This window comes from Salvelinus alpinus, chromosome 11, assembly GCF_045679555.1.
Source record: "Salvelinus alpinus chromosome 11, SLU_Salpinus.1, whole genome shotgun sequence".
NCBI classification, from domain to species: Eukaryota; Metazoa; Chordata; class Actinopteri; order Salmoniformes; family Salmonidae; genus Salvelinus; species Salvelinus alpinus.
Genome location: NC_092096.1, coordinates 64,973,156 through 64,998,098, shown reverse-complemented (window position 1 = coordinate 64,998,098; position 24,943 = coordinate 64,973,156). Strand labels below are relative to the sequence as shown.

The 24,943-nt window shown below is 44.8% G+C and overlaps 2 protein-coding genes across 5 annotated transcripts in view; one reads left to right on the top strand and one right to left on the bottom strand.

Moving 5' to 3' along the window:
* Positions 1-2,033: 2,033 nt before the first annotated feature.
* LOC139534671 (mitotic spindle assembly checkpoint protein MAD2A-like) lies at positions 2,034-4,838 on the top strand. 2 transcript variants are annotated; one of them, XM_071333993.1, is made up of 5 exons: positions 2,034-2,375; positions 2,520-2,666; positions 2,997-3,117; positions 3,203-3,306; positions 4,120-4,838. In XM_071333993.1, exons 1-5 carry the CDS (start codon positions 2,147-2,149, stop codon positions 4,290-4,292), a joined length of 774 nt encoding a protein of 257 aa, XP_071190094.1. In that variant the 5' UTR covers positions 2,034-2,146; the 3' UTR covers positions 4,293-4,838. The 2 variants fall into 2 exon arrangements, with proteins under 2 accessions (XP_071190094.1, XP_071190093.1); XM_071333992.1 differs by having other exon boundaries at positions 2,045-2,210.
* A 951-nt stretch (positions 4,839-5,789) lies between these two features.
* LOC139534670 (cGMP-specific 3',5'-cyclic phosphodiesterase-like) overlaps positions 5,790-24,943 on the bottom strand; it is a 127,967-nt gene continuing 108,813 nt past the window's right edge. For 2 of the 3 annotated variants that reach the window (XM_071333988.1, XM_071333989.1), the window contains exons 15-22: positions 24,036-24,130; positions 23,822-23,909; positions 11,883-11,983; positions 11,411-11,488; positions 9,077-9,140; positions 7,702-7,773; positions 7,361-7,444; positions 5,791-7,061 (exon numbers count right to left, since the gene is read on the bottom strand). In XM_071333988.1, the coding sequence (XP_071190089.1) occupies positions 6,942-7,061; positions 7,361-7,444; positions 7,702-7,773; positions 9,077-9,140; positions 11,411-11,488; positions 11,883-11,983; positions 23,822-23,909; positions 24,036-24,130 (702 nt within the window). In that variant the 3' untranslated portion in view covers positions 5,791-6,941. Of the gene's footprint in view, positions 7,062-7,360; positions 7,445-7,701; positions 7,774-9,076; positions 9,141-11,410; positions 11,489-11,882; positions 11,984-23,821; positions 23,910-24,035; positions 24,131-24,943 lie in introns of all 3 variants that reach the window. The other variant, XM_071333990.1, reaches the window with a different exon arrangement.

Genomic DNA, 24,943 nt, shown 5'->3' with positions numbered 1-24,943 from the left:
CTCCATCTCCCTGTCTCCCTCCCTCCATCTCTCTCTCTGTCTTACTCCATCCATCTCTCTCTCTGTCTCTCACTCCCTTCATCTCTCTCTCTGTCTCTCTCTCCCTCTCTGGAATTTGCTACAAACACTTGACAGCATATAATTAGCACACAAACCTAACACCTCACACAGCATTTGTTGCTGGGATTTTTATGTTTTTTTCCCGATTTACAGATTTTGGTGTAACCACACATTAACACACATATTCAGCAGCGAAAATTGCTGCAATTCCACAAAAGCCCAGCAACAAATGCTTTGTGTAGCAAGGGGAACAACTACTTCAAGTTCTCCGAGCGAGTGACGTCACCAATTGAAACGCTATTAGCGTGCACCCGGGTACCTAGCTAGCCATTTCACACCGGTTACATATAGAACCTCTCCACTTGTTGGTGAAGTAAACTTTGTCACAGCTAACCTGTGTCTGCAGCCCCTCCAACCCTATGAGAGTCATCTGTTAGGTTTTTACCAGGTCTTTTCCCCAGTGTAGTGTACACAAGCCAAGGCTAGGTAGCCTTTGCTGACGCACTGGGGAGTGCCTGGAGTGAGAACAGGCTATGGGCTATATATATTTGACAAACAAACATAACCCTGCTATGGTGTATTCTACAGATCATAAAGCCTGTGTTCAGTTGATGGGCTTTTGTGTTCTATTCCCTTGTATTGACGTTCAAAGAAAGTTAATAACAGTTTAAAAGGATGATGGATGAGAACATCAAGCCTGCGGTAGAGGAAATACATGTGGTAATGGCCAATGTGTGAATACTGTGCAACAGGTGACTTCACTGTTAGGCTTACAGCCTGTATAGGTTTCCTACAGTACAGTTGGCAGGAAAGAGCAAGTGCTTTCCATAGACAACAGCAGGAGTGGCACCACTTGCAGGTGTGACATTATTCCTCAAGTGTCATGAAATCTGGCAGATGATATAGTTATCGCTGGAAAAATGTATGACTGTTGCACATATGGTTTTTCACTCGATGGTGTCTTGTAGCTAATATCTAAAGTAAGAAAAAACCTGAAAGTAGTGCTCAGAAGCATGCAGCTGAGAACAGGGTAAAGGGATCCTTTTAGATTCAGAAATAACTGTAGCAGCATTATTGCGATCTCTCAGAAGAAAGTCATAATAGCTTTTTCCGAGGGGGCCTGTATTTGTAGATCAGGGATTGGGCAACTTTGATGTGGGAGGGGCCACAAAAAACAGAACTCATCATGAGGGGCCGCATGGGTCTGTGTGGGTCATGGGTCTGTGTGGGTCTGTGTGGGTCATGGGTCTGTGTGGGTCTGTGTGGGTCATGGGTCTGTGTGGGTCATGGGTCTGTGTGGGTCTGTGTGGGTCATGGGTCTGTGTGGGTCATGGGTCTGTGTGCCCACATCCATACAAAGGAACATTTCAAAAATTGCTGCAATTCTACACAATTTGCCATGGGGCAGAGAGAAAAATGAGCAGTTTAACAGCTCATTTCCTGCAATTCTACACATTTTGCCATAGGGTGGAGGCAAATGTTTGCAGTTTTTAATATGATAACTGATGATCAATGGGCCTCACCCTGGTCGGTAATTCCACCATGCTTAATACAAGTTTAGACAGCTGGACGCTAGAATAACTTACCAATCTAAAGAAATTGTCTGACATGGGCTAATTGAGTGACTGCGGATGCAAAAACAAATTTCGAAATTGCACCTTTGGAATTCTATTACTCTAACTCTCAACAGTACGTTTTTAATTGGTCTGCAGGCCCACAAAAGGGGGGTGCCCCTTCCCTGCTGTAGATTACACTGTTGTAATAGAGTATGAACAATATTAGAAAGCATAGGACGGTTGAATATGTAAGATTAGAAAAGCTTGTACTTATCATACTATGCTGTCTGGAGACTACTTTTATAATAGAATCAGTAAGAATTATCTGCAGATTGTAAATCTCCAGGTCTGTCAAAACACCGCCCTCTGGCGTCAGAAATGCAACATTGCGAGGTTGTAAACCCGCCTCTGTGGGTTACGCATGCGCGGAAGTTCAACGACCTGCACATTTCAAATCTTGGCGGCGGGTAAAAAAAAAATCTGACGAGAAAATACAATACAACAAAAGAATATAACTAAAACGTACAAAGATGACGAGCACACTGAAAGGCATTACCCTGAAAGGCAGCGCTGAGCTTGTGGCCGAGTTTTTCTGTAAGTATTTCACCGACTTTGCTTTATTTTCGCCTGATCAGAAAGGAAAGGCATGCAACTTGAACATGGCGATGGTTTTCTCTGCGGAAGCTAGCTGTCTAATCTTGTTTACAACCATCGCATCCGAATTTTCCATGACGATAAGTAATATTTATGTCCTTACATGTGAGTTTGCTATGCTAATATATCCATACGTTTGTAATTTTGCACCTTCATGCATTGAGACAACAATATTCTTACTAGTTAGCTTGCTAACCTAGTCATTGTCGTAACTTAGCTAACCACCTAACGTTATTTCTGTCCCTGCAGCATTCGGTATCAACAGCATCCTGTACCAGCGAGGCCTCTACCCTCCGGAGACGTTCTCCCGAGTCACCCAGTATGACATGAGCCTTCAACTCACCACTGACACAAAGCTGAAAAACTACCTGACCAACGTTGTGTCACAGCTCAAAGGTACAGTATGAAATAAACTCAATTTAATGTCACGTTAGCACATGCGCAGAACGTTATAATAAATGGGGGCGGAGGTCAGGACCGCCAGACAGCACTTTATAGCAGGACTATCTAACCTTTGCTACAGTCACTTGTGTGGCTATTATTAACCCTATGTTATTTCTCACAAGGTCAAATGAGATGTCATATTTCACAACTTAGTGTGTTGATTTTCTCAATTTTGATCAATGTTTTTGTTCCCTCAGAGATACCAGTATGTCTGTTTCTGCTGTGGTTTGGTGTGTAAATGGCAGAGTGGCTGTTTGACTAACTTGTGTCACTGTATTGCAGAGTGGCTGTTTGACTGCACAGTGCAGAAGTTGGTCCTTGTTATCACATGTCTGGAGACTAGTGAGGTGCTGGAACGGTGGCAGTTTGACATTGAGTGTGACAAGAGTGCCAAGGAGATCAGGTACTGTAGGATACTTCAGCAGCAGTGGACCTGACTACCACAAGCACACACATATGTGACAGCCTTTTTGTGTCTCTTCTCTCAGTGCTCCCAGGGAGAAGTCCATCAAGTCCATCCAGGATGAGATTCGCTCAGTCATCAGACAGATCACTGCCACTGTCACCTTCCTACCCCTGCTGGAGACTGCCTGTGAGTACTGTGTGTGAGAGAACCAGTGTTTCCATTGGCCGTTAAGTGCCTGCTTTTGGCCAATAAAAAAACAAACATAAGCCAACAAATAAGCACATTTATGGACACTTTGTTGCCAAGCAAATATCCTGATGAAAATAAAACCTTTTTATAAATCACTTTTGCTATGCAGAGAGGTTGGTTCAGGTTGTCTTTCAATCAAATAAGCTACTCTACTCTTCCTGCCTGTCTGTCTTGAGCTTGCGTTAGCAATCTGCAACATTGTATAAATTTGTACCTGTCCGCAAATGTTCCTGCCTATTGCGTTCATGAGGCAGTTGCATACACACGGGAAGTGTTCTGGTGTTTTATGACGTTTTGCTAGATTCATCTCCCTAAAAGATCATTTCCAGAAATGTCCTACGTGTCCACCAAGGAGGATTATTTAGATAAAGCAATCTTCCTATAATAATCCAATGCCTGGTCAAGTAGTTACCTTTTTTTATTTATTATTAAAACAAATCTAGTTATTTACTAGCTACTGTACCAAGGATGGAGGCATCTACAAGTGGGAAACTAAATATTCTGTCCTAGACACTGAAACTAAGGAAATTGACAAGCCAGATAGAGGGAGATGTGCAAGAAGCTAATGTTCACTTGTTAGGCTCATTCCTCTTTTCATCAGTGTTTATGGGCACATAAAGGGACTGCATTAAATGGGTTTCTATTTTATCTTCTAAAATCTGGTCGGACATTTGACTGGAACATATTTTTCTGAACAGAAATGTTCCTGATGCTCCTTGATAACCCCTGAACTTTGACCCCTCTCCCCAGGTGCCTTTGACCTCCTCGTTTACACCGACAAGGACCTGGAGGTGCCTGACAAATGGGAGGAGTCGGGCCCCCAGATCATCGACCAATCGGAGGAGGTTCGCCTGCGCTCCTTCACCACCTCCATCCACAAGGTCAACAGCATGGTGGCCTACAAGAGGGCCGACTCAGCCTAGAGCCTTGACCTCTAACCTGCCGCCCCCTGTACATAGTTATCGCTCAATGCCTCATCTTCCCTGCTGAATAAAAAAAGGCACGTTGGAGATTGACTACAATTGATCTACAAATCATAATCCATAGTAATTTAGGATCCAATGTGATTTGTAGGTCAGCCAGTCTGCAGTCACCGACTGCAATCTCAAACGCGCACAATGGCTATGATAAAAAATATATATTACGCTTACCCTTTCCTACCTCCGCCACTCATATCTCTCCCTCGTTATATATCTTTCTTTATATATCTAAAGTCCTTTATACTGCTCATTCTGTTGTCTTTTTCTCTGTATTGGGAAGGCCTTGTTCTTCCTGGCTCACTGCTTTGATGTAAATATATTGCCTGTCAATGGTCACTGATCTCTTTTGGTCCAATGCATTTACTTCCTTCTGACCTTTACCTTGTGATGTATCCAGTTCTGAGCCTCACTGTTTTAGAAGCTAGTGGTTTATGTGTTGTATTTTTAAGAAATGTTCCAAAAATATATGAACGTATCCATTTGATCATCCTCAAGTCTTGTCTGTGTTTTACCACTGCGATGGACCAGACGGTGGCGACATAACCCAGGTTTCAGTCCTAGTTGGATATCAGCCATCTCTACATGTAAAATTAATGGTTGTTTAGACCAATGTGACATTATATCCAAAGTTTGCACAGATGACCGAGCACAAAGAAAAGCAGTATCCTTTTAATAGGATGTACCATTCAACTTGTCACAGTGTTCATCAGTCAACAAGAACAGGGGGGGGTAACCAGAAATATAATCTATTTCTATAGTAGAAACCCTTTCTGCATGTCATTACCTCAGCCTCCACTAATAACCAACAGGTCCTGTGACCTCTATACTGTGGCTGTTCATAGCCATCTTTATAGGTGCAGTGCCTTCACATGCAACACACAGGTCTATCATTGGTGGAGAAGCAACACATGATCTGTTTTGACCAATCAGACACCAAAGCTGTGTGGAATTGGAACCAGAAAAGCAACTTGCCTCATTATCGAAGCACAGGAACAAGTATACAGTTATGGAGACTTCTTTAAGTACACAATACAACCACAGTAACCACATACATACAAGGAGAAAAGTGCTTCAGTTCAGACAAAGTCAAATTTGAGTTTCTCATGTGAATGACAGTGATACAGTCCACATGTCTGTACGTGACAACTACTATAGTATATTATGTGAATTGAAGATGTTTGGCAAATGGAAAAAGTAATTTTCTTACAGAAAGGTAGTGAGTGGGTGGTTTAGCAGTCCTGTATTGGAAAGAATATAAACGAATGAATCCCTTTCTATAATTTCCATGAGAAAGTATCGTTTTGTATGAAATGCAAATGACCTTAAGGTGCAAATATATTTTAGGCTTCGGCGGTCAAGTGCTCCTTTCAACTCTAAAGGGAACATCAGAAAGGGAGCTGGTGCATTATGGGGGGGGGGGGGGGGGGTCAGGGAGCTGGTCCATTATGAGGGCCTGGGGGGGGGGGGGGGTCAGGGAGCTGGTCCATTATGAGGGCCTACGGGGTGGGGTTAGGGAGCTGGTCCATTATGAGGGCCTACGGGGTGGGGTTATCTGTGCATCAGAGGAGGCTGTTGGGAGGGGATATAGGTGGGAGGATGGGCTCATTGTAATGGCTGGAATGGAGTCAAATGTGATTTCTATATGTTTGATACCGTTCCATTAATTCCATTCCAGCCATTACAATAAGCCTGTCCTCATGTAGCTCCTCCCACCAGCCGCCTCTGCCGTACATACACAACGGGTTATTTTGGAAATGTGAATCACACCTATCATATCACAGGATGGCAGTGGAATCTTCTAGAACACACGTCAAGTCTTTGGCTTACAATTTACAAAATTCAAATAACACAATACGTAAAAATACACGGGTGAATGGATGGTCCAGTAAAGTTTTCAAAGCAGAGACGTGTGTGTTCTCAACATGAAACTGACCTTACAGTATAGAAATTGAATAAATATATAAAACAAATAAATATGCAATAGGTAAGATGAGTGATTGTTACATAAGATGAACGTCCTCTCGAAACCTTTGTGTTGTGAGCGTGTGGTGAGTGAGTTTGCGCTGGTATTACTAACAAGCTTATGATTGTGGTGCTTTATGGTGGGTAAAAGTAAGTTGCATCTAAACCGTTCCATTAATTCCATTCCAGCCAATGCAATGAGCTAAGGCCTGGGTTCAAATAGTATTTGTAATCTTTCATTGAGCTGCTTGGTACAACGGAACCAATGCAATAGTCTCAAAAGTACAAATCCTGCCTGACCATCTGGCACTTCAGACGGGCTCAAAATATTTGAGAGATTTCAAATCATATTTGAACCCAGGTCTGTCTTTTCTCTGGTGGCACATTGATCCCTTGGTGCTCAGTAGGCCGATAGTAGCCACAGGCACACGCCACCCACACCTTCAGAGTTCTTCCTCCGACTGTGAGAGATATAATATAGTGACTCCTCCTTCATGTAGCAAGTCGACTTTGTGCAAAAAAATATAAAAAAAATACTATGGTAATAAATATAGCTTAGTGTTGATGTTGTCTTCTCAGGGTGGTGGAGGGATGGAGTGATAGTGGGGATGGAGGAGACGTTAAACAGGTCTACACCGCGCCGTTGAAGAAGTCTTTGTCACCCTGTTCAGCCAGAATCTTCCAATGCTGTCTGTTCTTCTGGCAGCCCTCGAGTAGTGGGGAACAGGACTCAGACATACTGGCCAGGGTCTGATGTACAGAGAGAGAGAGAGACAGACCAGCGAGAAAGTGAATGAGAGAGAATGACAGAATGAGAGAGTACCTTCCTTGTGTCAATGTCATACATTAACATGAAAAAAAATGACTCAATTTAGCAGAGGTTCTTATCCAGAGCGACTTACAGTAGTGAGTGCAGACATTTTCATAGAACCCACAACCCTAGCATTGCATGTGCCATGCTCTACATGGGACTATACATGCTATATGGCTAATAAAATGTTCCCTAAACATGACTAATAAAGACCAATCAAATCATGTCATAGCTTCACCTCATACAGCTGTGTACAGATGGCATCAATGAACGACACCTGCATGCTCGGAATCTTATCCTGCTTGTCCCGATTCATCAGATCCTAGAAAAGAAAACCATCTTTACAAACCTAGTTAAGTCCAAATCTAATTTGCTCCCACATTGACATCTGGCTTTGCTTGCCAACTAGTAAAAACCTGGCACATGCCAAGATATTAAAATCAGAATCTTGGAGCCTTGTAATTAAATTTCATAAAACCCTGATTTCCAATGGCAATGGATCAACAGCAAGCAGGGTAATAGTATAATAGTACATACCATAAGACAGCAATGATGGTAGGGAACAGAAGATGTGCTTACTATGGGCTCAATGTTGAGTTCTCTCTCCTTGTCCCCTTGCTCAAAGAACTCTGTAGCCACTAGCGTGGCTATCTGTAAGAGAAGATGGAGAGAGACAGAACGGGAGCTTTTAAAAGTGCCTCAAAGTGCTATGTTGTTTCAATTGGGTAAAGGACAAATTGGATTAGTAACTTTGTAGTCATTCAACAGCCACAAAGTCGGGTCTGTTAGACTATAACCCTATGATTTTATCTGAATAAATAGTTTAGCCAATCTGTTGTCCAGGGTTTTTAAACATTCATGTCTTTTGCAGATATCTAGGAATTTGAAAGTCGGGGCGGTGTTTCCATGAATGTGATACGACCAGGGGGTTTCAGGTTGGATAGGCAGCCTCCTGTTATATGAAGAAAAAAAATACACATATCCACTGTCAATTGTATCAGATACCCTGCAATAGCACTCAGTATCCTACAAAGTATTCCCTGACGTTTGTAGCATGGGAATAATGCAGGAGAGAAATAGTGAAAGAGAAGAGAGAGAGAAAGTTCTGCTAACTGAGCAGCGACCACACTGCGTTGATGGACTCTCTCTTTACAAAGGATAAATGAAGATTGACTACAGCCTTGGGTTCCCAATCAAGGAAGTGTGCGTGTGGTAGCCATCTGCAGAACACTGATTGGAGCTGTGTAATTACGCCTAGAGAGCCAGAGGGGGGTCCAGGGAGAGGAGGAGAGAAAAGGGGAGAAGGAGAAGACACATTTTTGTACACAGCTTGGCTGATGTAGTAACCGCTCTAATAATAAGATCTACTGAGCTCAACGAAAACTGTGTGTGTGTGTGTGTGTATGTATGTGTGCTGGAGGTGCAGATGTACTCACCAGCTCTGTCAGTTCTGTTTGTATTATGTGAGGACCTGAGGAGATCGGTCTAGAACAAGTTTCTGGGTCTAGAGCCGAGTCTGGGTCTAGAGCCGAGTCTGGGTCTAGAACTGAGTGTCTATCCTCCTCTAAGAATAGTTCTAGAGCTCTTTGATCACAAACACACACGGTTAGAGACTTGTCAGAACCTCTCCTTCCATTGCACCTATGGAGCTTGATGAGGAACAGGAGGAAGAGACTTACACAGGGAAGTGGAAATGACACCAGGAGAAGATGAAAGAAAGAGACAGAAAGAGAACATAATATAAGGGGTGAAAAGAAAAGGGAGAGGTACTGAAAAAGGATGAGAACAATGAGAGCTGTGTGAGTGAGAATGAAACGTTTGAAAGAATATCAAAGGAGAAAGCAGTAACACCACAGTAACAAGAACACAGTAACAACACCACAGTAACAAGAACACAGTTGAGTTTATGAAGTGAGTCTTGAGTCTAGTGAATGTGATCCCACTTTTCACTTACCCTCTTCTGTACTGGCCAGGGCTTGGTAATGGCAGAGATGTCACATGCAGTCATCAGCATTGACCTACAGCGAGTGATACACAAGCATATTGTTGAACAAGCAGGGCAAGAGAGTGGGTTATGTTGAACCATTACGTTCAGCATCACTCCATCAAGGGAAACATAGTATTGTTTCTAACAAAGTTATCTACATATATTTCAGGATGTGGAAATAATCAGAATCCATGTAAACATGAGTTTTGACAACATAGCGTGTCCTAAAAAAGTGGTGTCTTGGTACAACTTACCCCGAACCGCAGGACAGGGTAAGCCTCTTACACATTTCTGTACTGAATGAAATATTACCACTACCTTTTTAAAACCATGTCTATCTTTATTTCCCAAACACAATCAATTGCTTTTTTTGTCTTCTAATAATTTTAAGCATATTTTAACACCGGCTTAACACCTAATAAACACTTTGTACTGTTTTAAAGGGATACTTCGAGATGTTGGCAATGAGGCCCTGTATCTACTTCCAGAGTCAGATGAACTCGGGGACACCATTTTTATGTCTCTGTGTCCAGTATGAAGGACGTTAGAGGGAGTTTTTCGCAAGCCAATGCTAACTAGTATTAGCACAATGACTGGAAGTCTATGGGCATCTACTAGAATTGATCCCAACCTTGAAAGATGCACAACCAAGCTGTCCCCAGGTGAATATGTACAGTGGGGAGAACAAGTATTTGATACACTGCCGATTTTGCAGGTTTTCCTACTTACAAAGCATGTAGAGGTCTGTAATTTTTATCATAGGTACACTTCAACTGTGAGAGACGGAATCTAAAACAAAAATCCAGAAAATCACATTGTATGATTTTTAAATAATTAATTTGCATTTTATTGCATGACATAAGTATTTGATAACCTACCAACCAGTAAGAATTCCGGCTCTCACAGACCTGTTAGTTTTTCTTTAAGAAGCCCTCCTGTTCTCCACTCATTACCTGTATTAACTGCACCTGTTTGAACTCGTTACCTGTATGAAAGACACCTGTCCACACACTCAATCAAACAGATTCCAACCTCTCCACAATGGTCAAGACCAGAGAGCTGTGTAAGGACATCAGGGATAAAATTGTAGACCTGCACAAGGCTGGGATGGGCTACAGGACAATAGGCAAGCAGCTTGGTGAGAAGGAAACAACTGTTGGCGCAATTATTAGAAAATGGAAGAAGTTCAAGATGACGGTCAATCACCCTCGGTCTGGGGCTCCATGCAAGATTTCACCTCGTGGGGCATCAATGATCATGAGGAAGTTGAGGGATCAGCCCAGAACTACACGGCAGGACCTGGTCAATGACCTGAAGAGAGCTGGGACCACAGTCTCAAAGAAAACCATTAGTAACACACTACGCCGTCATGGATTAAAATCCTGCAGCGCACGCAAGGTCCCCCTGCTTAAGCCAGTGCATGTCCAGGCCTGTCTGAAGTTTGCCAATGACCATCTGGATGATCCAGAGGAGGAATGGGAGAAGGTCATGTGGTCTGATGAGACAAAAATAGAGCTTTTTGGTCTAACTCCACTCGCCGTGTTTGGAGGAAGAAGAAGTATGAGTACAACCCCAAGAACACCATCCCAACCGTGAAGCATGGAGGTGGAAACATCATTCTTTGGGGATGCTTTTCTGCAAAGGGGACAGGACGACTGCACCGTATTGAGGGGAGGATGGATGGGGCCATGTATCGCGAGATCTTGGCCAACAACCTCCTTCCCTCAGTAAGAGCATTGAAGATGGGTCGTGGCTGGGTCTTCCAGCATGACAACGACATGGAGCACACAGCCATGGCAACTAAGGAGTGGCTCCGTAAGAAGCATCTCAAGGTCCTGGAGTGGCCTAGCCAGTCTCCAGACCTGAACCCAATAGAAAATCTTTGGAGGGAGCTGAAAGTCCGTATTGCCCAGCGACAGCCCCGAAACCTGAAGGATCTGGAGAAGATCTGTAGGGAGGAGTGGGCCAAAATCCCTGCTGCAGTGTGTGCAAACCTAGTCAAGAACTACAGGAAACGTATGATCTCTGTAATTGCAAACAAAGGTTTCTGTACCAAATATTAAGTACTGCTTTTCTGATGTATCAAATACTTATGTCATGCAATAAAATGCAAATTAATTACTTAAAAATCATACAATGTGATTTTCTGGATTTTTGTTTTAGATTCCGTCTCTCATAGTTGAAGTGTACCTATGATAAAAATTACAGACCTCTACATGCTTTGTAAGTAGGAAAACCTGCAAAATCGGCAGTGTATCAAATACTTGTTCTCCCCACTGTATATGCATTGTGTCCACTAACCTCAGTAAGTCTTTATGGTAGTCATCGTCCCAGACAAACTGGCTGTTCTTGGTCAGTTCAAAGAACTCTCCTCTCCTCCTGAAAAGACAGGCAGTAAATTTGATATCTGTCTTTCTCCCCGTATGCCTGCAGTCTAGTCATACGCCCACACTTCAGACAAGGAGAGGGAGGGAAAGAGAAAAAGAGCGAGAGAGCGAGAGAGTAGGGGAAGAGCTGAGATTAGGAGATACAGAGATTTGTGAAAAATAAAAAAAGTGTTAGGGGGGAGGAGAGAGAGAGACAGTCAATTACTGCTTCAGTACATTATAACTAGATATTCTAATGAATAGGCCAACGGTGGGTACAATTTACACCTTGACATTTTCCACAGCCCATCAAGCTTAATTGAAGTTCTAATAAAAACTCAGCATAAAATGTGACTTGAACGGTTCCCCTCTGTGCGCATCCCAGCTGTGTGTGACGTTGTACCTACTTCATGTATAGAGCCAGGTCCGTAGCCAGAATAGCCCTCTCGATCATCTTCAGAGTGGCCTTGTACTCATCCAGAGACAGGCTGCTTAGAATCTGATTCCCCTGGGGGGGAGAAAGTGATGGAGAGAGAGAGGGGAATAGAGGGAGGGAGGGAGGAATGAAGGAGAGAGAGAGAGAGAGAGAGAGAGAGAGAGAGAGGGGAATAGAGGAAGGGAGGGAGGAATGAAGGAGAGAGAGAGAGAGAGAGAGAGAGAGGGGAATAGAGGAAGGGAGGGAGGAATGAAGGAGAGAGAGAGAGAGAGAGAGAGGGGGGGAATAGAGGAAGGGAGGGAGGAATGAAGGAGAGAGAGAGAGAGAGAGAGAGAGGGAGGGAGGCGAGAGAGAGAGAGAAAGGGAGGGGAATGGAGGCGAGAGAGAGAGGAATGAGGGAGGGAAGAAGGGAGGGAGGGATGGATAGAGATGCAGGGAGAGAGAGAGGTAGGGATGACAAATTATTGAGCCAGTTCAAATTGTCACATGAAAATGTGAAAGTTAAATGAAAATAAATAACAAGAAATAAATACACAATGAGTAAGGATAACTTTGGTATATACACAGGGTACCAGCACTGAGTGTGCACGGGTATGAGGTAGTTGAGGTACACACAGTGCTGCTTGAAAGTATGTGAACCCTACAGGGCTGGTCATTATTTTGCTATAAAATAAACATAAAACCCCCATCTAAACCCCAATTCATAATAAAGACATTCCAGGTAAATGACAGAAACCAAAAAATATGATATATTTTCATTGTTTATTTAATTAACAAAAGTGGTTAATTTAACAGAAACTCAGATGTGACATGTGCAAAAATATGTCAAAACATTAGCAGTGATAACTTGTAGTAAACGGCTCCTATAGCCAGTAATCAGTCTCTGACATTTGTTTTGAGGGATTTTTGCCTACTCTCCCTTACAGAACTCAGCCAATTGAGTGAGGTTTGAGGGGTGTCTGGCATGAACTGCCCGTTTCAGGTCCTGCCACAGCATCTCGATTGGATTTCGGTCAGGAATTTGACTTCGAAAACACAAATCTTCTTTCTCCTGAGCCATTCTTTGGTAAATTTGCTTGAATGCTTAGGGTCGTCGTATTGTTGGAAGATCCATTTTCAGACTGATGGCCTGACGTTCTGTTCAAGAATCTCCTGGTATACCTCAGAATCCATGGTTCCCTTAATGATGCAGAGTCATCCAGGTCAAGAGGAAGAAAAGCATCTCCAGATCTTGTCATTCCCACCACCATGCTTGACTGTTGGGAAAATGTTATTTTGGTGGTAGGCAGTGTTGGGTTTTCGCCAAACATAGCGGTGTTGATTGTGACCAGAAATGTCAATTTTGAACTCATCGGTTCATAGAATGTACTTCCAGAAACCTTCAGGTTTGTCCAGTTGGTCTCTGGTTAAGACGGGCAGTTTAACAGCAGAGGCTTCTTCCTATCAACCCTCCCATGATGAGTATTTCGATTCAGTGTTCTTATTATTAGAGCATACACAGTTACCTGAGCTGCAGCAAGGAAGGTCTGCAAATCTCTAGATGTTATGTTTGGGTTGGCTTTTACCTGATGTATTATTGTTCTTGAGGCTCTCGGGGATATTTTGGAAGGGCGTCCACTTCCAGGACGAGTTGCTGTCATGTTAAATGCTCTCCATTTGTAAATGATTTGCCTCACAGTGGACTGATGAAGCACAAATCTTTTTGAGATGATTTTATAGCCTTCCCCAGACTGATGTGCTCCCACTACCCTCGTCCTGATGTCCTCTGAGATCTCCTATCCTCTCCGCATGGTGTGCTTTGCATTCAACTGATGGGTAACACCAGACTGACCAGGTTTCTTATCTCTATTTAACAGAGTCCCACCCAAACTCTTTCCTAACGATCTCTCCTTTGATTGGTTCATTTGGTACCCAATTATTTACCCACCTGATACTACTTACCTACTTGATTTAACCAATGCAACTTGGGGTTCACTGATTTTTGCACCTGCACTAATTCCTTTTTAATTTAGTTTTTCTACGACACACATGATTTCCTCTACAGTGTAGAATTTGATTTTGATTCTATAGAAATAGAAACACGTTATGTCAGATCAAAATCAAATTCTGATTAAATTAAGATTTCATGGTAAAAACTAAATAAATCTGTAATTGCACATTTTATTACATTACAGCCTTATTCTAAAATTCCTCCGATATCTACATACAAAACCCCATAATGACAAAGCAAAAACAGGTTTGTAGAAATTTTAGCAATGTATAAATAAATAAAAACAGAAATACCTTATTTATATAAGTATTCAGACCCTTTGCTATGAGACTCGAAATTGAGCTCAGGTTCATCCTGTTTCCATTGATCATCCTTGAAATGTTTCTACAACTTGATTGGAGTCCACCCGTGATAAATTCAATTGATTGGACATGATTTGGAAAGGCATAAACCTGTCTATATAAGGTCCCACAGTTGACAGTGCATGTCAGTGCAAAAAAAACAAGCTATGAGGTCGAAGGAATTGTCCGTAGAGCTCCGAGACAGGATTGTGTCGAGGCACAGATCTGGTGAAGAGTACCAAATATTGTCTGCAGCATTGAAGGTTCCCAACAACACAGTGGCCTCCATCATTCTTAAATGGTAGAAGTTTGGAACCACCAAGACTCTTCCTAGAGCTGGCCACCCGGCCAAACTGAGCAATCGGGGGGAAGGGCCTTGGTCAGGGAGGTGACCAAGAACCCGATGGTCACTCTAACAGAGCTGACCATCAGGTTCTCTAACAGAGCTGACCATCTCCACCAGAGTTCCTCGTTGGAGATGTGAGAAGCTTCCAGAAGGACAACCATCTCTGCAGCACTCCACCAATCAGGCCTTTATGGTAGAGTTGCCAGCCCGCATGGAGTTTAACAAAAGGCACCTAAAGACTCTCAGACCATGAGAAACAAGATTCTCTGGTCTGATGAAACCAAGATTTAACTCTTTGGCATGAATGCAAAGCATTACGTCTGGAGGAAACCTGGCACCATCCCTACGGTGAAGCATGGTGGTGGTAGCATCATGCTGTGGGGAAGTTTTTCAGCGGCATGGACTGGGATTCTAGTCAGGATCGAGGCAAAAGTACAGAGAGTTCCTTGATAAAAACCTGCTCCAGAGCGCTCAGGACCTCAGACTGGGGCGAAGGTTCGCCTTCCAACAGGACAATGACCCTAAGCACACAGCCAAGACAACGCAGGAGTGGCTTTGGGACAAGTCTCTGAATCTCCTTGAGTGGCCCAGCCAGAGCCCGGAATTGAACCCGATCAAACATCTCTGGAGAGACCTGGAAATAGCTGTGCAGCAACGCTACGCATCCAACCTGACAGCTTGAGAGGATCTGCAGAGAAGAATAGGATAAAATCCCCAAATACAGGTGTGCCAAGCTTGTAGCATCATACCCAAGAAGACTCGAGGCTGTAATTGTTGCCAAAGGTGCTTCAACAAAGTACTGAGTAAAGAGTCTAAATACTTATGTAAAAAATATATGTATTTTTTACTTTTAATAAATTAGCAAACATTTTTTTTCTTTGACATTATGTGGTATTGTGTGTAGATTGATGATGAAAAAAAGGTTGAATACATTTTAGAAGAAGGCTGTAACCTAACAAAATGTGAAAATAGTCAAAGGGTAAGAATACTTTACGAAGGCACTGTATACAGTAGGTAGGGATAAAGTAACTAGGCAACAAGATAGATAATAAACAGTAACAGCAACGTATGTGATGAGTCAAAAGAGATTAGTGCAAAAAAGGGTCAATGTAGCTATTTAATGAACTATTTATCAGTCTTATAGCTTGGGGGTAGAAGCTGTTCAGGGTCCTCTTGGTTTCAGACCTGCATTGGTACCGCTTGCCGTGCGGTAGCAGAGAGAACAGTCTATGACTAGGGTGGCTGGAGTCTTTGAAAATGTTTAGGGCCTTCCTCTGACACCGCCTGGTATAGAGGTCCTGGATGGTCAAATCAAATCAAATCAAATCAAATTTTATTAGTCACATACACATGGTTAGCAGATGTTAATGCGAGTGTAGCGAAATGCTTGTGCTTCTAGTTCCGACAATGCAGTAATAACCAACAGTAATCTAACCTAACAATTCCACACTACTACCTTACACACACACACACAAGTGTAAAGGGATAAAGAATATGTACATAAAGATATATGAATGAGTGGTGGTACAGAACGGCATGGCAGATGCAGTAGATGGTATAGAGTACGGTATATACGTATGAGATGAGTACTGTAGGGTATGTAAACATAAAGTGGCATAGTTTAAAGTGGCTAGTGGTACATGTATTGCATAAAGATGGCAAGATGCAGTAGATGATATAGAGTACAGTATATATACATAAGAGATGGGTAATGTAGGGTATGTAAACATTGTATTAAGTGGCATTGCTTAAAGTGGCTAGTGGTACATTTTTACATAATTTCCATCAATTCCCATTTTTAAAGTGGCTGGAGTTGAGTCAGTATGTTGGCAGCGGCCGCTAAATGTTAGTGGTGGCTGTTTAACAGTCTGATGGCCTTGAGATAGAAGCTGTTTTTCAGTCTCTCGGTCCCTGCTTTGATGCACCTGTACTGACCTCGCCTTCTGGATGATAGCGGGGTGAACAGGCAGTGGCTTGGGTGGTTGTTGTCCTTGATGATCTTTATGGCCTTCCTGTGACATCGGGTGGTGTAGGTGTCCTGGAGGGCAGGTAGTTTGCCCCTGGTGATGCGTTCTGCAGACCTCACTACCCTCTGGAGAGCCTTACGGTTGTGGGCGGAGCAGTTGCCGTACCAGGCGGTGATACAGCCCGACAGGATGCTCTCGATTGTGCATCTGTAGAAGTTTGTGAGTGCTTTTGGTGACAAGCCGAATTTCTTCAGCCTCCTGAGGTTGAAGAGGCGCTGCTGCGCCTTCTTCACAACGCTGTCTGTGTGGGTGGACCAATTCAGTTTGTCCGTGATGTGTACACCGAGGAACTTAAAACTTTCCACCTTCTCCACTACTGACCCGTCGATGTGGATAGGGGGGTGCTCCCTCTGCTGTTTCCTGAAGTCCACAATCATCTCCTTTGTTTTGTTGACGTTGAGTATGAGGTTATTTTCCTGACACCACACTCCGAGGGCCCTCACCTCCTCCCTGTAGGCCGTCTCGTCGTTGTTGGTGATCAAGCCTACCACTGTAGTGTCATCCGCAAACTTGATGATTGAGTTGGAGGCGTGCATGGCCACGCAGTCGTGGGTGAACAGGGAGTACAGGAGAGGGCTCAGAACGCACCCTTGTGGGGCCCCAGTGTTGAGGATCAGCGGGGTGGAGATGTTGTTACCTACCCTCACCACCTGGGGGCGGCCCGTCAGGAAGTCCAGGACCCAGTTGCACAGGGCGGGGTCGAGACCCAGGGTCTCGAGCTTGATGACGAGTTTGGAGGGTACTATGGTGTTAAATGCTGAGCTGTAATCGATGAACAGCATTCTCACATGGGTATTCCTCTTGTCCAGATGGGTTAGGGCAGTGTGCAGTGTGGTTGCGATTGCGTCGTCTGTGGACCTATTGGGTCGGTAAGCAAATTGGAGTGGGTCTAGGGTGTCCGGTAGGGTGGAGGTGATATGGTCCTTGACTAGTCTCTCAAAGCACTTCATGATGACGGAAGTGAGTGCTACGGGGCGGTAGTCGTTTAGCTCAGTTACCTTAGCTTTCTTGGGAACAGGAACAATGGTGGCCCTCTTGAAGCATGTGGGAACAGCAGACTGGGATAAGGATTGATTGAATATGTCCGTAAACACACCAGCCAGCTGGTCTGCGCATGCTCTGAGGACGCGGCTGGGAATGCCGTCTGGGCCTGCAGCCTTGCGAGGGTTAACACGTTTAAATGTTTTACTCACCTCGGCTGCAGTGAAGGAGAGCCCGCAGGTTTTGGTAGGGGGCCGTGTCAGTGGCACTGTATTGTCCTCAAAGCGGGCAAAAAAGTTGTTTAGCCTGTCTGGGAGCAAGACATCCTGGTCCTCGACGGGGCTGGTTTTCTTTTTGTAATCCGTGATTGACTGTAGACCCTGCCACATACCTCTTGTGTCTGAGCTGTTGAATTTCGACTCGATTTTGTCTCTGTACTGAGACTTAGCCTGTTTGATTGCCTTGCGGAGAGAATAGCTACACTGTTTGTATTCGGTCATGCTTCCGGTCACCTTGCCCTGGTTAAAAGCAGTGGTTCGCGCTTTCAGTTTCACGCGAATGCTGCCGTCAATCCACGGTTTCTGGTTTGGGAATGTTTTTATCGTTGCTGTGGGTACGACATCGTCAATGCACTTCCTAATGAACTCGCTCACCGAATCAGCATATTCGTCAATATTGTTGTTGGACGCGATGCGGAACATATTCCAATCCGCGTGATCGAAGCAGTCTTGAAGCGTGGATTCAGATTGGTCGGACCAGCGTTGAACAGACCTGAGCGCGGGAGCTTGTTGTTTGAGTTTTTGTTTGTAGGCTGGAATCAACAAAATGGAGTCGTGGTCAGCTTTTCCGAAAGGGGGGCGGGGGAGGGCCTTATAAGCGTCGCGGAAATTAGTATAACAATGGTCTAGTGTTTTTCCAGCCCTGGTAGCACAATCGATATGCTGATAGAATTTAGGGAGTTTTGTTTTTAGATTAGCCTTGTTAAAATCCCCAGCTACGATGAATGCAGCCTCAGGGTGTGTGGTTTCCAGTTTACAAAGAGTCAGATAAAGTTCGTTCAGGGCCATCGATGTGTCTGCTTGGGGGGGAATGTATACGGCTGTGATTATGATTGACGAGAATTCCCTTGGTAGATAATGCGGTCGACATTTGATTGTGAGGAGTTCTAGATCAGGTGAACAGAACGACTTGAGTTCTTGTGTGTTGTTATGATGATCACACCACTTCTCGTTAATCATAAGGCATACCCCCCCGTCCCTCTTCTTACCGGAAAGATGTTTGTTTCTGTCGGCGCGATGCATGAAGAAACCAGCTGGCTGCACCGACTCCGTTAGCGTCCCTTGAGTTAGCCATGTTTCCGTGAAGCAGAGCACGTTGCAATCCCTGATGTCTCTCTGGAATGCTACCCGTGCTCGGATTTCATCAACCTTATTGTCAAGAGACTGGACATTGGCGAGTAGTATGCTAGGGAGTGGAGCGCGATGTGCCCGTCTCCGAAGCCTGACCACGAGACCGCCACGTTTTCCCCTTTTTCGGCGTCGCACAGGGTCGCCGGCTGGGATCAGATCCATTGTATTGTGTGGAAGGCAAAACACTGGATCCGTTTCGGGAAAGTCATATTCCTGGTAGGAACGATGATGAGTTGACGTTAATCGTATATTCAGTAGTTCCTCCCGACTGTATGTAATGAAACCTAAGATTACCCGGGGTACCGATGTAAGAAATAACACGTAAAAAAACAAAATACTGCATATTTTCCAAGGAACACGAAGCGAGGCAGCCATCTCTTTTCGGCGCCGGAAGAAGGATGTCAGGAAGCTTGGCACTGATGATGTACTGAGCCGTACGCACTACCCTCTGTTGTGCCTTGCGGTCGGAGGCCGAGCAGTTGCCATACCAGGCAGTAATGCAACCCTTCAGGATGCTCTCGATGGTGCAGCTGTAGAACCTTTTGAGGATCTGAGGACCCATGCCAAATCTTTTCAGTCTCCTGAGGGGGAATAGGTTTTGTCGTGCCCTCTTCACAACTGTCTAGGTGTGCTTGGACCATATTAGTTTGTTGGTGATATGGACGCCAAGGAACTTAAAGCTCTCAACCTGCTCCACTACATCCCTGTCGATGAGAATGGGGGCTTGCTTGGTTCTCCTTTTCCTGTAGTCCACAATCATCTCCTTTGTCTATATCACGTTGAGGGAGAGGTTGTTGTCCTTGCACCACACGGTCAGGTCTCTCACCTCCTCCCTATAGGCTGTCTCGTCGTTGATCAGGCCTACCACTGTTGTGCCATCGGCAAACGTAATGATGGTGTTGGAGTCGTGCCTGGCCGTGCAGTCATGAGTGAACAGGGAGTACAGGAGGGGGCTGAGCATGCACCCCTGAGGGGCCCCTGTGTTGAGGATCACCGTGGCAGATGTGTTGTTACCTACCCTTACCACCTGGGAGCGGCCCGTCAGGACTTCCTTTGATATTGTGCACCAGCTGTTGTTTACAAATATACATAGACCACCACCCCTTGTCTTCCCAAAGGCTGCTGTACTATCCTGCCGATAGAGTGTATAACCCACTAGCTGCATGTTATTCATGCCACGACTCTGTGAAACATAAGATATTACAGTTTTTAATGTTCCGTTGGTAGGATATACGTGTTTTTAGTTCATCCCATTTATTTTCCAGCAATTGTGCGTTGGCTAATAGTACGGATGGCAAAGGCAGATTAGCCACTAGTCTCCTGATCCTCACAAGGCACCCCAATCTCCTTCTGCGAAATCTCTGTCTCTTTCTCCTGCAAATGACAGGGATGAGGGCCTGTTTGGGTGTCTGGAGTAAATCCCTCTCATCCGACTCATTAAAGAAAAATTCTTCGTCCAATTCAAGGTGAGTAATCGCTGTTCTGATGTCCAGAAGCTATTTTTGGTCATAAGCGACGGTAGCAGCAACATTATGTACAAAATGAGTGTCACGTGTGTTCCCTCTCCGGCCTCCCTATACATGTCACTCCCTTTTGATTCCTTCCCCAGGCGTCATTGTTTCTGTTCCAGTGTCATGTCTGTGCGTTGTTCGTGTTTCTTGTTTTGTATTATGTTGAGTTTATTTATTAAAACACTCACTCCCTCGACTTGTCAGGCTCTCATGCCTCAGCCGGATCGCCAGGCTACCCTGCCTCAGCCAGCTCGTCAGGCTTTCATACCTCCGCCGGATAGCCAGGCTCCCATGCCACAGCCGGATTGTCGGGCTTTCATGCCTTCGCCGGATCGCCAGGCTGCCCTGCTTCCATTGGCTCGTCAGGCTCTCATGCCTCAACCGGATTGCCAGGCTCCCATGCCTCAGCCGGTCTGTCAGGTTCCCGCTCCCTAGCCGGCGACAGGTTCCCGCGCATCAGCAGGGGTAACGGTCCACTTCTGATCCCCGAGATCGTCCCTTTGGTTAGTGTCCTGCGGCTGGTGCCGAACGTGCCAGGAAGGGGGTACCGTCACGTATGCTCTTTCTCCGGCGGTCTAGGTCGCCATGCTCCCACGCCTCAGCCGGATTGACAGGTTCCCGCGCCTCAGCAGAGGTGACCGGTCCGCTCCTGATCCCCAGGATCGTCACTTTGGTCGGAGTCCTGCGGCTGGAGCCGTGCGTCGGGGAGGGGGTACTGTCACGTGTGCTCCCTCTCCGGCCTCTAGGTCACCAGGCTGCTCGTTATGGCGCACACCTGTCACCATCGTTACGCACACCTGCGCATCATCAGACTCACCTTGACTCCATCACCACCTTGATTACCTGCCCTATAAATGTCACTCCCTTTGGTTCCTTCCCCATGCGTTATTGTTTCTGTTCCAGTGTCATGTCTGTGCGTTGTTCGTGTTTCTTATTTTGTATTATGTTGAGTTTATTTATTAAAACAATCACTCCCTGAACTTGCTTTCCAACTCTCAGCGCACATCGTTACAATAAGTTACAAACAAACAAAATAGCACGGTTGGTTAAGAGCCAATAAAACGGTTGCCATCCTCCCCGGCGCCATGATACCGCCTCACGTTTTCTCATGGCTACAGATGTGAGTGCTACAAGGCGATAGTCATTTAGACAGGTTAACTTGGTGTTCTTGTGCACAGGGACTATGGTGGTCTGCTTGAAACGTAGATATTACAGACTGGGTCAGGGAGAGGTTGATAATGTCAGTGAAGACACTTGCCAGCGGGTCATGTTAACCTCATGTTAACCTCATGTTAACCTGTTTAAAGGTCTTACTCACTTCAGCTACGGAGAGTGGGATGACACAGTCGTCCGGAACATCTGGTGCTCCCATGCATAATTCAGTGTTGCTTAGCTTGAAGCATACATAGAAGGTATTTAGCTCGTCTGGTAGGCTCACGTTGGTGGACAGCTCGCAGCTGCGTTTCTCTTTATAATCCGTGATAGTTTGCAAGCCCTCACACATCCGACGAGCATCAGAGCTGGTGTAGTAGGATTTGATCTAGGTCCTGTTTGATGGTTTCTTGGAGGGTGTAGTGGGATTTCTTATAAGCGTCCGGATTAGTGTCCGCTAATTGAAAGCAGCAGCTCTAGCCTTTAACTCAGTGCAGATGTTGCCTGTAATCCATGGCTTCTGGTTGGGAGCCGGTGACTGATGTGGTAAACTCCTCAATGTTATCAGATGAATCCCAGAACATGTTACAGTCTGTGGTAGAGAAACAATCCTGTAGTTTAGCATCACCTTCATCAGACCACTTCCGTATTGAGCGTGTCACTGGTACTTCCTGTTTGAGTTTTTGCTTGTAAGCAGGAATCAGGAAGATGGAGTTATGGTCAGATTTACCAAATGGAGGTTGAGGGGAGAGCTTTGTATGTGTCTCTGTGTTTGGAGCAAAGGTGATCTAGACTTGTTTTCCTCTCTAGTTGCACAGGTGATATGCTGGTCGAAATTAGGTAAAACAGATTTCAGTTTTCCTGCATTAAAGTCACCGGTCACTAGGAACGCGGCCTCTGGGTAGGCATTTTCTTGTTTGCTTATGGCCATTTCCAGGTTGTTGAGTGCGGTCTTAGTGCCAGCATCGGTTTGAGGTGGTAAATAGACAGCTACAAAAAATATCTTGGTAGAGTGTGGTCTACAGCTTATCATGAGGTACTCTACCTCAGGCGAGTAGAACCTCGAGACTTCCTTAATGTGACATCACGCACCAGTTCTTGTTAACAGAAACACTCACCCTCCTCTGACCTTCAATGTTAGGTTAGGAACTCTTGCATAAGTTGTTGATCTTAAACCTTTGACCTTTATGATGTCACCTCTGTTAATATGTGCATTCTTCACAAAACCTTCACAGAACTCAGAACGAAGCCACCGTTCTGTCCTGCCGATGTATAGAAAAAACAGCTAGATTTATATTTTCCATGTCCTTCTTCAGGCACAACTCTGATTAAATATATGATATTACAGTTCTTCAAATCACATTGATAGGATAGTCTCGAACGGAACTCATCCAGTTTATTCTCCAGTGATTGCACGTTCACCAATAAAACCGAGGGTAGAGGCGATTTATCCACTCTCCGACGTAGTCTCGTCAGGTATCCCGCACGCCGGCCTCTATAGTGGTGTCTCCTCCTTCGAGTGTTGGGATTTAGGGCCTGGTCCGCGATAATCAATATGTCTTTCCATGGTGGAAACATTATGCTCAGATCAGATCAGCGCAACAACAAAAACACACCAAATAGCACAATTGGTCAGGAGCCCCTTAAAATGGCCGCCATTCCCTCCGGCACCATTATTAGGTTCAACTACAGCATGGTTGCCAGGGCAGCACAAATCGACAATACTCGAAAACAGTCAATTCATCAATTAGATCTGTTCTCCTTATCTTTGCAATGTGTGTGTATAATGGTTGTTTGTGTGTGTGTCTACTACATCCAGATGAGCTAACTGATGCTCTCCAGTGAATGTGCGTCCATGAAGATGAAGCAGGTCTCTTATTCACAGTGCTTAATTACACCATAGCAGTGTTATCTCCTAGACAAGACTAGACTAGCAGCTGGAGCTCATGGAATTGGCCCTACAAAGAGAAAATGAGGAAACACCAATAGAATCCTGACACGCGTGACAAATACATTATGGTGAACAATGCCTTATTGTTCCAAATGAATAAATGCAGAATTAACTAAGTACCTAAGTGAATAGTGGAATTAATTAATAAGTATAAGTGTGAGTGTGTGTGTGTGTGTGTGTGTGCGTGCGTGTGTGATCTTACTGGGCTGTTGAGGATCATGAGACACTGGTCAAAGTGGTGGTGCTCCATGGTGGAGTGGCAGTAGAGCTGGGCCAGGGGATGGTCACTCCTGATAGAGATGCACACACAACCACTGTGAGATTCTGTGACACACACACACACACACACACACACACACACACACACACACACACACACACACACACACACACACACACACAGTACTGCAGCCTACCTCTGTATGTAGGAGTTGTTGACCCCTCTGTGGTCCAGGTCGTGACTCAGAGTGGCGATCATCAAGGCCAGGGTCTCCAGATCAGTCATATTACTCTGATAGAGAGGGAGATGGACGGGAAAGAGAGGGAGGGAGAGAGAGAAGAGAAGAGAAGAGGAGAGAGAGAGAGAGAGAGAGAGAGAGAGAGAGAGAGAGAGAGAGAGAGAAGAGAATGAATCACACCATCCACTAAGATGTCGTTCATTATGAACAGTCATAGTATTAACGCACCAACTTCCATCACAGGCCACCAGCTAAGCACATACAGTACAGACCATGAACACACAACTACACACACACACACTTTAACACCTCTTTGCACAGCTGTTATATACTCCTCTAGCTCAATGGAAGGACACCGGTGCTTATCACAGGCCAGTATTACGACAAGCGAGACAACAAGGGTTGGGCAAACACACTCACACAACAACTCTCAACACACACATGCAAGCACGCATACACACACACACACGCCCATACACACACACAGTGTTAGTCTCATTACACAGAGAGGGGAGTTAGTCGCTTAGCACTGTCTGCTTGAGAGAGCAGCTTACACATCAACTCAACAGCCATTTGTTAGCAAGACCTGGATAGTAACCTTTAATCTAACAGAGGGAGTACATGTAATCATCAGAACAGAACATGTAATCATCTGAACAGAACATGTAATCATCAGAACAGAACATGTAATCATCAGAACAGAACATGTAATCATCAGAACAGAACATGTAATCATCAGAACAGAACATGTAGTCATCAGAACAGAGCATGTAATCATCAGAACAGAACATGTAGTCATCAGAACAGAACATGTAGTCATCAGAACAGAGCTGGGTGTGTGTACCGAGGGTTATGGTCTAGAACTG

Bases quoted from the DNA above. Each gene is read 5' to 3' on its own strand.
- LOC139534671 (XM_071333993.1), top strand. From the start codon at position 2,147: ATGACGAGCACACTGAAAGGCATTACCCTGAAAGGCAGCGCTGAGCTT. The intron at 2,667-2,996 runs GTACAGTATGAA...ACTGTATTGCAG, and splicing joins CGTTGTGTCACAGCTCAAAG to AGTGGCTGTTTGACTGCACA. The intron at 3,307-4,119 runs GTGAGTACTGTG...CCCTCTCCCCAG, and splicing joins ACCCCTGCTGGAGACTGCCT to GTGCCTTTGACCTCCTCGTT.